The sequence below is a fragment of the Cynocephalus volans genome, chromosome 1 (assembly GCF_027409185.1).
Source record: "Cynocephalus volans isolate mCynVol1 chromosome 1, mCynVol1.pri, whole genome shotgun sequence".
NCBI classification, from domain to species: domain Eukaryota; kingdom Metazoa; phylum Chordata; class Mammalia; order Dermoptera; family Cynocephalidae; genus Cynocephalus; species Cynocephalus volans.
In genome coordinates this window covers 252904677-252918355 of record NC_084460.1, presented here as the reverse complement: position 1 = coordinate 252918355, position 13679 = coordinate 252904677, and the positions used below count along the sequence as shown (strand labels likewise).

Genomic DNA, 13679 nt, shown 5'->3' with positions numbered 1-13679 from the left:
CTTTTAATGGGCTGTATAGTATTCCATTGTACTCCATTGAATATTCCATTGTGTATTCTGTTGAATATTCCATACCGTTCATCAGCTCATGGATATTTGGGCTGTTTCCACTTTTTGGCTATTATGAATAATGCTGCTATGAACATACATTTTCGAGTTTTTGTGTGGCTATTTATTTATTTATTTATTTGTCTTTTTCGTGACCGGTAGTCAGCCAGTGAGTGCACCAGCCATTCCTATATAGGATCCGAACCCGCAGCAGGAGCGTCGCCGTGCTCCCAGCACCACACTCTCCTGAGTGTGCCACGGGCTCGGTCCGTGTGGCTATTTATTTTAATTGCTCTTGGGTATGAAAGCAAGAGTAGCGTTGTTGGGTCATTTGATAACTTTATTCTTAACCATGTGAGAAACTGCCAAACTGTTTTCCAAACTGGCTGCATGATTTTACAATCCCACTGGCAGTGTAGGAGGGTTCCAATTTCTCCACCTCCCTACCAACACTTGTTATTTTTTATCTTGTTTATTTTAGCCATCCTAGTGGATGTGCAGTGATAGCTTATTGTGGTTTTGATTTGTATTTCCCTAATGGCACATGATGTTGAGCATCTTTTCTTGTGCTTATTGGTCATTTGAATATCTTCTTTGGAAAATGTCTTTCAAGTACTTTCGCTATTTTTAAATTGGGTTATTTGTCCTTTTATCATTGAATTGTGAGAGTCATTTGTATATTTGGATACAAGTCCCTTATACATATGATTTAGAAATATTTTCTTGCATTCTATGGGTTGTCTTTTTTAGTTTCTTGGTGGGATTCTTTGAAGTGCTTTAGGTTTTAATTTTGCTGAAGTCCAGTTTATCTGTTTTTTTCTTTTGTCACTGGCACTTTTGGTGTCATATCTAAGAAACTATTGCCTAACCCAAGCCCACAAAGATTTACTCCTGTGTTTTCTTCTAAGAGTTTCACAGTTTTATATCTTACATTTAGGCCTGTGATGCATTTTAAATTAACTTTTCTATATGGTATGAGGTAGGGATCAAAATTCATTCTTTTGCATGTGGATATCTAGTAGCCTCAGAACAATTTGTTGAAAAGACTGTTCTTTCCCCATTGAGTTGTCTTGGCAACCTTGTTATAATCAATTGACCACAAGTGTGAAGGTGTATTTCTGTACCCCCAATATCTCTATCCTTATGCCTGTACCACACTGGTTTTTTTTTTTTTTTTTTAATTTTATTTTGTCGATATACATTGTAGCTGATTATTGCTCCCCATCACCAAATCCTCCCTCCCTTCTCCCTCCCCTCTCCCCCCCAACAATGTCCTTTCTGTTTGCTTGTTGTATCAACTTCAAATAATCGTGGTTGTTATATCTTCTCCCCCCCCCCCCCGGTTTGTGTGTGTGTGTGTGTATGTGTGTGTGTGAATTTATATATTAATTTTTAGCTCCCTCCAATAAGTGAGAACATGTGGTATTTCTCTTTCTGTGCCTGACTTGTTTCACTTAATATAATTCTCTCAAGGTCCATCCATGTTGTTGCAAATGGCAGTATTTCATTCGTTTTTATAGCTGAGTTGTATTCCATTGTGTAGATGTACCACATTTTCCGTATCCACTCATCTGATGATGGGCATTTGGGCTGGTTCCAACTCTTGGCTATTGTAAAGAGTGCTGCGATGAACATTGGGGAACAGGTATACCTTCGACTTGATGATTTCCATTCCTCTGGGTATATTCCCAACAGTGGGATAGCTGGGTCGTATGGTAGATCTATTTGCAATTGTTTAAGGAACCTCCATACCATTTTCCATAGAGGCTGCACCATTTTGCAGTCCCACCAACAATGTATGAGAGTTCCTTTTTCTCCGCAGCCTCGCCAGCATTTATCGTTCATAGTATAGTCTTTTGGATTTTAGCCATCCTAACTGGGGTTAGATGGTATCTCAATGTGGTTTTGATTTGCATTTCCCGGATGCTGAGTGATGTTGAGCATTTTTTCATATGTCTGTTGGCCATTTGGATATCTTCCTTAGAGAAATGCCTACTTAGCTCTTTTGCCCATTTTTTAATTGGGTTGCTTGTTTTCTTCTTGTAAAGTTGTTTGAGTTCCTTATATATTCTGGATATTAATCCTTTGTCAGATGTATATTTTGCAAATATTTTCTCCCACTCTGTTGGTTGTCTTTTAACTCTTTTAATTGTTTCTTTTGCTGTGCAGAAGCTTTTTAGTTTGATATAATCCCATTTGTTTATTTTTCCTTTGGTTGCCCGTGCTTTTGGGGTCGTATTCATGAAGTCTGTGCCCAGTCCTATTTCCTGAAGTGTTTCTCCTATGTTTTCTTTAAGAAGTTTTATTGTCTCAGGTTGTATATTTAAATCCTTAATCCATTTTGAGTTGATTTTAGTATACGGTGAGAGGTATGGATCTAGTTTCATTCTCCTGCATATCGATATCCAGTTATCCCAGCACCACTTGCTGAAGAGGCAGTCCCTTCCCCAGTGAATAGGCTTGGTGCCTTTGTCAAAGATCAGATGGCAGTAAGTGTGTGGGTTGATTTCTGGATTCTCTATTCTATTCCATTGGTCAGTGTGTCTGTTTTTATGCCAGTACCATACTGTTTTGGTTATTATAGCTTTGTAGTATAGCTTAAAGTCAGGTAGTGTTATGCCTCCAGCTTTATTTTTTTTGCTCAGCATTGCTTTGGCTATTCGTGGTCTTTTATTGTTCCATATAAATGTCTGAATAGTTTTTTCCATTTCTGAGAAAAATGTCTTTGGAATTTTGATGGGGATTGCATTGAATTTGTATATCACTTTGGGTAGTATGGACATTTTCACTATGTTGATTCTTCCAATCCAAGAGCATGGAATATCTTTCCATCTTCTTGTATCCTCTCTAATTTCTCTCAGCAGTGGTTTGTAGTTCTCATTATAGAGATTTTTCACCTCCTTGGTTAACTCAATTCCTAAGTATTTTATTTTTTTGGTGGCTATTGTAAATGGGCAGGCTTTCTTGATTTCTCCTTCTGCATGTTCACTATTGGAGAAAAGAAATGCTACTGATTTTTGAGTGTTGATTTTGTATCCTGCTACTGTGCTGAAATCATTTATCAACTCCAAGAGTTTTTTTGTAGAGGTTTTAGGCTGTTCGATATATAGGATCATGTCATCTGCAAACAGGGACGGTTTGATTCATCTTTTCCAATCTGGATGCCCTTTATTTCCTTCTCTTCTCTGATTGCTCTGGCTAGTACTTCCAACACTATGTTGAATAGGAGTGGTGAGAGTGGGCATCCTTGTCTAGTGCCTGTTCTTAAAGGAAAAGCTTTCAGCTTTTCCCCATTCAGGATGATATTGGCAGTGGGTTTGTCATATATGGCTTTAATTATGTTGAGATACTTTCCCTCTATACCTAACTTATAGAGGGTCTTTGTCATGAATGGGTGCTGAACTTTATCAAATGCTTTTTCAGCATCTATAGAGATGATCATATGGTCCTTGTGTTTGAGTTTATTAATATGGTGTATCACATTTATTGATTTGCGTATGTTGAACCAACCTTGCATCCCTGGGATGAATCCCACTTGATCGTGATGAATAATTTTTCGTATGTGTTGCTGTATTCTGTTTGCTAGTATTTTAGTGAGGATTTTTGCATCTATATTCATCAAGGATATCGGCCTGTAGTTTTCTTTTTTGGTTATATCTTTACCTGGTTTTGGTATCAGGATGATGTTTGCTTCATAGAATGAGTTTGGGAGATTTGCATCCGTTTCAATCTTTTGGAATAGTTTGTAAAGAATCGGTGTCAATTCCTCTTTGAATGTTTGGTAAAATTCTGCTGTGAATCCATCTGGTCCTGGGCTTTTCTTTGTTGGGAGCCTTCTGATAACAGCTTCAATCTCCTTTATTGTTATTGGTCTGTTCAAATTTTCTACGTCTTCACGGTTCAGTTTTGGGAGCTTGTGTGTGTCCAGAAATTTCTCCATTTCCTCCAGATTTTCAAATTTGTTGGCGTATAGTTGTTTGTAGTAGTCTCGAATGATTCCTTGTATTTCAGATGAATCAGTTGTAATATTGCCTTTTTCATTTCTAATTTTTGTTATTTGAGTCTTCTCTCTTCTTTTTTTTGTTAGCCATGCTAATGGTTTGTCAATTTTATTTATCTTTTCAAAAAACCAACTTTTTGATTCGTTGATCTTTTGAATTGTTTTTTGGTTTTCAATTTCATTCAGTTCTGCTCTGATCTTAATGATTTCTTTCCGTCTGCTAACTTTAGGATTGGATTGTTCTTGTTTTTCTAGTTCTTTAAGGTGAAGTGTTAGGTTGTTCACTTGCCATCTTTCCATTCTTCTGAAGTGAGCATTTAATGCAATAAATTTTCCCCTCAATACTGCTTTTGCAGTATCCCACAGGTTTTGGTATGATGTATCATTGTTTTCATTAGTTTCAATAAACTTTTTGATTTCCTGCTTGATTTCTTCTTGGACCCATATGTCATTAAGTAGAATGCTGTTTAATTTCCATGTGTTTGTATAGTTTCCAGAGTTTTGTTTGTTATTAATTTCTAGTTTTAATCCATTGTGGTCTGAGAAGATACATGGGATAATTTCAATTTTTTTGAATTTATTGAGACTTGATTTCTGACCTAATATGTGATCTATCCTGGAGAATGATCCATGTGCTGATGAGAAGAATGAATATTCTGAGGTTGTTGGGTGGTATGTTCTGTAGATATCTGCCAATTCCAATTGGTCTAGAGTATTGTTTAGATCTTGTGTTTCTCTACTGATTCTTTGCCTAGATGATCTGTCTAATATTGACAGTGGGGTGTTCAGGTCCCCTGCTATTATGGTATTAGTGTCTATTTCCTTCTTTAGGTCTAATAGAGTTTGTTTTATAAATCTGGCTGCTCCAACATTGGGTGCGTACATATTTATGATTGTTATGTCTTCTTGATGGATCAGTCCTTTTATCATTAAGTAGTGTCCCTCATTGTCTCTTTTTATGGTTTTTAGTTTAAAGTCTATTTTGTCAGATATAAGAATAGCCACTCCAGCTCGTTTTTCTTTTCTGTTTGCATGGTAAATCTTTTTCTATCCTTTCACTCTTAGTCTGTGTGAATCTTTATGGGTGAGGTGGGTCTCTTGTAGGCAGCATATAGTTGGGTCCTGCTTTTTGATCCAGTCAGCCAGTCTGTGTCTTTTAATTGGGGAATTTAAGCCTTTAACATTAAGAGTTGTTATTGAAAGGTGTTGATTTATTCCTAGCATTTTATTGGTTGTTTGGTTGTCTTAGGTGTCTTTTGTTCCTTGCTTTCTGATTTACTGTTTGGTTTCTTTGTTTGTTGGTTCCTTAGGTTGTAGATAGTGTTTTTGTTAGCTTGTTTTCTCTTCATGAATGCCATTTTTATTGTACTAGCGGGTTTAGATTTTTCTTAGGTTTTTATGGCAGTGGTAGTTATTTTTCAGGAACCAAACCCAGTACTCCCTTGAGGATTTCTTGTAGGGGTGGTCTTGTGGTAGTGAACTCCCGCAGTTTTTGTTTGTCTGAGAAATATACTATTTGCCCCTCATTTCGGAAGGATAGCCTTGCAGGGTAGAGTATTCTTGGCTGGCAATCTTTGTCTTTTAGTATTTTGAAAATATCATCCCATTCCTTTCTAGCTTTTAGGGTTTGTGATGAAAAGTCTGATGTTAACCTGATTGGGGCTCCCTTATAGGTGATTTGACGCTTCTCTCTTGCAGCTTTTAAGATTCTCTCTTTGTCTCTGAGTTTTGCCAATTTGACTATGACATGTCCTGGAGAAGGCCTTTTTGGGTTGAATACGTTTGGAGATCGTTGAGCTTCCTGGATCTGAAGATCTGTGATTTTTCCTATACCTGGGAAGTTTTCTGCCACTATTTTGTTGAATATGTTTTCAATGGAATCTCCATTTTCCTCCCCTTCTGGAATACCCATGACTCCGATATTTGAGCGCTTGAGGTTGTCTGATATCTCTCTCAGATTTTCTTCCATGTCCTTTATTCTTTTTTCTTTCTTTTTGTCTGCTTGTGTTATTTCAAACAGCCCATCTTCAAGTTCAGAGGTTCTCTCTTCAACTTCGACAAGCCTGCTGGTTAAACTCTCCGTTGTGTTTTTTATTTCGCTGAATAACTTCTTCAGTTCAGCAAGTTCTGCTACATTTTTTTTCAGGACATTGATTTCCTTGTATATTTCCTCTTTCAGATCCTGTATACTTTTCCTCATTTCATCATGATGTCTAGCTGAGTTTTCTTGTATCTCATTCAGTTTCCTTAGAATTATCACTCGAAATTCCTTGTCAGTTATTTCAAGGGCTTCTTGTTCTATAGGATCTAGAGTATGAGATTTATTAACTTTTGGTGGTGTACTTTCTTGATTTTTTGTATTTCTGGTGTCTTTTTTTTGGTGTTTATTCATTGTGGCAGGGGGTTTCACAGTCCACCGGTTTGAGACTAATGACTAACTAGGATGTTGCTGTGGTTGCCAATTTGGTATGGCTCCTGCCGTGACTGCTCAGTTGGCCTCTAGTGTCTTGTGTGTGTGGTTGCCTCGGGTCTTGGGCTTCTCCTGGGATCCACCTTTCTGGTCAGCTTGTACTCTGCTGGGCTGGTGGATCACGTACCACAGGGTGTGTGATCTCTGTTGAGCTTTCACTTTCTGTACAGGACTTCTCCCTGTTCCGTGTGCTCTGGCCCAGGCTGTTAGATCGTGCAGTGGCGACCCCACAGGGTGTGTGGTTTCTGTCGAGTCTCCGCCTCCCTGGCCGCACGTCTCCCCACCCTGTGCACACTGTGCTGGGCTGGGGTGTGTCTTCTGCACCCCTCGTCTATCAGCTGGGCCTTCAAGACCCTGCTCAGCACCGTCTCGCCCAGGAAGTCTACCAGGTTTCTGCTAGGCACAGACGACCGGTCTCTCTAGGTGCCTTTGTAGCACTGTGTAGATCTTTCTCGGGTCTTGTTCACCTTTGTATCCCCCCGGTATAAACCGAGTCTAGTGTCCGCCTGCAGCCTGCTCTCCGGCAGGTTCAAGCGGACCTGGGAACTCTCCTACCACACTATTCCCAACCAGAAATTCGTTAGGCTTTTTTCCAAACTGGTGGTCGCAGAGATGGTATTTGCCTCCCAGTAACAGGAAGTTTACTGGGGCCGGAGTCCAGGGTGTGGTGGAGTGACAGTCGGCCCGCCCGTACTTCCTAGCCCTCCCAACACTGGTCGGGACGCCCCATACCCCCAGCCCCGCCAGAGAACCGCGGAGGGAGTGGGAGAGGAGGCCGGCCCGCAGGGTCCGGAAAGCCCCGCGCCAGGCCAAGCAAATGGGCTCAGTGATGGCCGAGCAGGGCGGAGCTGCCCGCACCTGGGAAAATGGAGGCAGCACCGGGGCAGTGAGTGGCCTGGTGGTGCAGGCGGGAGCCGCGTGGGCATCCACCTCCCGAACAGAACAGAGCTGTGCCAGGGATCACTCACAGTGCTGTGCCAGGTCGGGTGCTCGCTCTGTCTCTGGTTTGTTGCCTTCCGTGTTCTCAGCGCTGCCGCCTCGGGCTGTTCAGTCGCGGCACCGCTCGGGCGCTCCCAGGAATCTTCTTTAATGCCGGCCTGAAACCTCGAATCCTGAATAGGGCAGCTGGCCGCCTTCAGTGCGGCCCCAGCCTCCGGGATCCTGGCTGCATCCACAGCAGCCCTGGCGCCGTGTTCCCTGTTTCAAGACTCGCTTTTGCAGCTAAGAATCAGTTCTTTTCCTGCTCCACACTTCAAAGCTGTTGCCTGTCAATGAGGCAGCCTCTCCTGCCGGGGGCAAAGTGGCGTTGAGCCCCCATGACCGGCCAGCAGCAGCAGTCCTCCCTTAAGAGATGGCCAGAGGAAGGTCCACAAGTTTCCCGGCTGCCTGAGGCCCAGTGGCCACCTTTTTCACCTCAGCTACTCCGCACCAGCCGCCGCAGCCGCCGCCATCTTGAAACTGCCCACATAATTCTTTATGTAGGTCTACCTCCTCTACTACTCCAAAGGAACTTGTTGCTAAGAGTTGGGGGATGGCTCTTCCTGACACCCATACTTCCTGCCATTTCTGCACCATCTTTTACTGACAAGGGATACAGCTTTTGCATAAAACATCAACTGCATCAAATAATTTCTCAAGTAGACTAGGCTAAAAAGCCCAGAAAAGCCAGAGGAAATAATAAAACAAGTTACTATCTTTATCATGTCCATGGAGAGCAGACCACAGATAAAGTATTAAAAGTATAGTAATTTTTTGAAACCAAGTTGTGTTTTTCTTCTTATGTATAGTTGAATTATGAAAAGCTATCAACTTTAGAAACAGTTTAAATATAATAATGATCACTAGTGTTTATATATTTATAAATTTGTAATCTTCCCTCAATATTCCTGAGCTGCTAAAACATTTTAACAAATGAATGAGGGAATAGTGTATTGAAAATTCAACATATTTTACATATTTGTGAAGTCAGAAAAGAATAAAAATAGTTAATTTTCCATTTTTTCCCTTTTTTAGGGCTTATTAACATCCTGACATTTCTGACTTATATGAACAGCAACTCATTCTAATTTAAAATGGAGCAACACAATAAGGTATTTTTTTTCTCAGTCTCTATATCATTTCTTTGATGTGGCATATTTATCAAAGCTCTGGAGTTTCTATACTACAGTGATGTGCTTTATTTATAAATATCATGCACAGGTTTGAAAATATAAGGGTAGTAACTAAAAAGGTTGCAATGTATATTTCAAGTCAAATATTCCTGTTAATAACTCCTGGATATTTTATTAAATATGGAAATATGCTTTACAGTTCTTTTTTTTTTTTTTTTTTTTTTTTAAGTTAAAGTTGGATCTTTATTTAAAAATCTGATCTGCCAACTTAAGCGTTTTTCACCAACTCTGGGAGCAGAAACCTTCACAGGCTTCACAATCTTTTGCTTAGGTGCTGCCTTCGTGGGAGCCTTAGCAGCAGCCACTGCAGTCTTTTTAGATGCTTGCTTAGCCTTTTTTGCTTCCTTGGCAGCCCTGATAGCTTGTTCTCGTTGAGCCTTTCTAACTTCAGGTTTTTGATTCCTCTTGGCCATTATATCAGCAAGAGATGCACCAGTAATGGCCCTCTGGAATTTGACTGCATGTCGGGTTCTTTTCTTTTGAATTTCTTCCGACTGTCCCTTTTTGTGCTTTCTTCTGTAGAGGACGGTCCAGTTTATCTGCCGAGGATTCCTCTTGTATAGAAATGCTGACTCGCATTTTGCATTAAGAAATTGGAAAACCTTCCCGTCGTTCCTGGCGTACCTCCTCCCATGTCCGGGATAGATCTTGTACCCGCTGAAACTGCACAGCTCGACCTTCATGGCGGCGGACACCGGGGATGAGAAAGGATGGCAAGAAGCAAGAGAGGATCATGGGAAGAGCTACAGTTCTTATTTCATATCGATTTTCATCTCTTGCAGCACAAATACAGACTATAATGGAAAAGAAATTTGGTGTGGCAGAGACTACAGGTTGGTCACCAAAACAACCTTTTTTTTCTTCTTGGACACAGAGAGACTACATCTACTCGCCTCCCTTTCAGTTAACTTTTACCACATGATTGAATGCTGGCCAACAGAATATGAGCAGGAGTGATTTAAAATTTGACTCTTAAAAATCTCTCCCTTGTGCTCTATAATTTTTCCTCTTTTGCCAGGAATTTGTCAATTTCTCATGAGACCCTGGAAATCCCATGTTGAAGATGGCAGTCTCCATTGACTGGATAACTTAGTGGAAAAGAGCTGATCTATTGACCCAGTACTACCTCGAGTTATTTGAAGAGTGAGAAAAACTTTCCATTTGTATTCTACTGTACAGCTTGAGGTATTTTTGTTATGTTTGGGTAAGTTAAAAATTTTGTTTAAATTGTTTTTTATTTATTCAGTAAGTTAATTTTTTATTGTAATAAGAACACTTAACATGAGATGTACCCCTTAACACATTTTTAAGTGAACAATATAGTATTGTTAACTATAGGCACAATGTTATACAGAAGATCTCAAGAACTCATTCATTTTACAAAACTGAAGCTTTGTACCTGTTGAACAACTCCTCATTCCCCCTCGCCCTGAATTCCTGGCAACTACCATTCTACTTTCCATTTCTATGAGTTTGACTATCTTAGATACCTCATATAAACAGAACCATGCAGTATTTGTCCTTCTGTGACTAGCTTATTTTGCTCAGCATAATGTTCTTCAGGTTCATCCGCATTGTAACATATGGTAGGATTTCCTGTTTTTCTTTCTTTCTTTCTTTCTTTCTTTTTTTTTTTTTTTGGTGGCTGGCCGTTGTGGGGATCCAAACCCTTGTTCTAGTGTTATAATACCATGCTCTAACTGAGTGAGTTAAACAGCCAGCCCAGGTTGCCTTCCTTTTAAAGACTGAATAATATTCCATTGTATGTATATACTACATTTTCTTTATCCTTTCATCAGTTGATGGACATCTAAGCTGTTTCCACATCTTGGTGTTTGTGAATAATAGAATACTGCAATCAAGAAGGGAGAACAGATATCTCTTTGAGATCCTGATTTAATTTTTTTTTTTTTGGATTTATACCTAGACGTAGGGTTGTTGTATCATATGGTAGTTAGTTCTATTTTTAGTTTTTTAAGCCAATCTATCTAAGAGAATAAAAGGACATTTTTATCAATAACATATAGTCAGTGTGCTTTGACAGCAATAGCAATTGTAATTCAGGTAGGCATATTAGCTTTCAGTTCTCTGTATTTGCCGATGTACATATTAAAAGAGATTCATCCATAAACATTTATTAATGATGTTTTGTCTCATGATAAAAAGAGACACAGAAATAATCTTTTTTTTTCTCCATGGATGCATTCTTATCATCTACAACAGTGGCAATATATGTTTATTGAAATAAATTTAACACTTTTGGTCCCTGTTTTCTAATGTCTTAAAGTCGTTTACTTTCTTAGGGAAACGTTTGCTTCCCAGTAGGCTACGACATCATGTACTGCACTTGCCCAGTTTCCAAACTGCTTCTACCTTATTTGTTTATTACCTTTATTAGTACATGTAAGCTTTTTTTTTATTTAGTATTATCTGCTTGTTACCCCAATGGTTCTGTTTTTATTCTTCGGCACCCCAGATATTAGCACTGGGGAGTTCCTTTGCCAATCTATTCCTTTATCACATTTTGCTGGTCTTACAATAACCAGCCAAAAGAAGATATTACCCTTGTTGAATTGGGTTAATTTCACCACACTGACCACTCTTTGATATGTCTTTTGTGTGTTCACTAGAGCTCCTCTTACCTCATCAAATCCTAACTACAAAACCATTTAACCAGAAAAACACAACAAGAATCAGAAACAAAATAGTCAAAAAAGAATAAACTGTTAGCATTGATCCATGAAAGATGACTAATACGTGCCTATAATTGCTGTTGAGGAGTTGGTACCACAAGGGCTCAAACTATATCATCCTAGAGCTGCAAGGTCACTTGAATTATATTCTATCTTGTGATCATAAGGTATAGACAAAATATTAAAATAATGTGAAATAACTCTATGAAAAGGGTAGGAGCCTGGAACATCATAGAAAATCTAGGTTAAAATTAGTTTTTTTCTTTCATAATTGAGATTTAATTGGTTTTGTTGAGGATCATTACACAGACATTTCAATTTGTACTCAAGTCATAATGTATGTACCAAAATTCTAAAAAGCCACGTATCATGATATTTTTAAAAAGTTTTTCCAGTGACCTTCCAGCTTCAAATTTGGAGGCAAATTTTCCTTAAGAGGATATCAAGTTGTTGGTAAGCTGTTACATAAGTCCCACCAATTCACAGTTTAATATCATATACACTACATACTCAAATTTTCAATCATTCACAACACATTAATAAAATTATTAGAAAAACTGGACTACCATGACCAAAGATGTGACAGAGTGCACTCAATTCTGACAGAGAGAACAATGATTAAGGAGGGGTTTTCTTTAAGAAACAATTCTATTAAAAAACAACATGATAATAGAAGTAATTTTAAATATTCAAGACACATTAAATGTACGACTGTGACTCGAAATTGCCATTTAGTATGCTTTGTATTACAGGATATAAAGACTATCCCCCCATCTATGGAATGTTAAGCTGACACCTCCCATAATTCAATATTCCACTATTTTCTGGTTGTACCAAAAAATAAACAATCAGCAAATGATTTCACCTCTTTAAAAAAGGCATTTACACTTAAAAAATGGAATGAGGTGGGATTCCCTCCTTCTTAAAAATGTTTCTACTAAAAAACTTGCATTTACAAAATAGTTGATGAAAAATTTCCTCTGAATCATACAAGGGTGACAGGGACCACTGATAAGATATGGTATATAATATTAATCAGACTTGGCTTCTTTCTCTCCTGCTTCATCAGAGGCTGGACTCGCTTCTGACTTCCTCATTTTTAGTTTCTCCATTTTCTGCAGGTAAATCTTTAGTTTCTTAGTTAGTCACTTCAGCCTGTTTTACCTTTGCCCTCCTTTTGCCTTTTGTTTGCACTTTTTTTGTCTGAAGATTTATCCTTTGCTGCTGCTTCTTTTGGCTTCATTTCCACTTTTGCAGGAGGAGGTTTAGCTGACAACCTTGCCCATCTCTTCTCTGGCTCTTCCTTTGCTGCACCTTTGGCTGAGCTGACCTTCCTCTTGGACATCTTGGTGGCAGGGAGAGCACACACTGAGTGCCTGTGGGCCATGGCACACCAAGAGCCTTCACGAGGCTGGGCTGCCTGGCTGCTGCCGCTCCTCCCACTGCTGGAGCAGCTAGGACCCATGTCTAAATATTATTTTTTAATTAGCTAGTAGCTGTGAACAAATAATTTACATAATTTTTCTGTTCATAACTATGAATAAAACAGCTATTTTGAATATAGTGATAATTACAACTCAACAGCAAAAAAACCAAATAATCCAATTAAAAAATGGGCAAATAACCTGAATAGATATTTCTCAAAGGAAGAAATACAAATGGCCAACAAGTATATTAAAAGATGTTCCACATCACTAATCATCAGATAAATGCAGGTTAAAACCACAATGAGCTTCATCTCATCCCAGTTAGAATGGGTTTTTAACAGAAAATAACAAATGCTGGCAATGATGAGAAAAATAGGGAACTCTCCTACATTGTTGTTGGGAATGTAAATTAGTATAGCCATTATGGAAAAGTCTGGAGTTTCCTCAAAAAACTGAAAATAGAACTACCATATGATCCAGCATTACCACTACTGGGTATTTATCCAAAGGAAAAGAAATTAGCATACCAAAAAATATCTTCATCCCCATGTTCACCGCAGCACTATTCATAATAGCCAATGTATGAAGTCAACCTAGGTACTCACTGACAGATAAATGGATGGAGAAAATGTGGTATATCTACACAATGGAATACTACTCAGCCACGAAAAGAATGAAATCTTGTCATTTGCTCCAACGTGGATGAACCTGAAAGACATTTTGTTAAGTGAAATAAGTCAAGCACGGAAAGATAAATGTCGCATTTTCTGACTCATACGTGGGAGCTTAAAAAAAAGTCAAGCTTATAGAAGTAGAGAATAGAATTGTAGTTACCAAAGGCTGGGAAGGGCAGAGAGAAGGAGGTATAGG

General features: G+C 38.9%; 1 protein-coding gene and 1 pseudogene across 1 annotated transcript in view; both read right to left on the bottom strand.

Moving 5' to 3' along the window:
• The window catches only part of LOC134369514 (large ribosomal subunit protein eL24-like), an 84081-nt gene extending 74661 nt beyond the window's left edge, over positions 1–9420 (bottom strand). Inside the window, exon 1 of the mRNA XM_063085984.1 lies at positions 8864–9420. Within this exon, the coding sequence (XP_062942054.1) occupies positions 8864–9372 (509 nt within the window). The 5' untranslated portion in view covers positions 9373–9420. The remainder of the gene's footprint in view (positions 1–8863) is intronic.
• Positions 9421–12413: 2993 nt separating this feature from the next.
• On the bottom strand, positions 12414–12727 carry LOC134371598 (non-histone chromosomal protein HMG-14-like; annotated as a pseudogene).
• Between the last annotated feature and the right edge of the window lie 952 nt (positions 12728–13679).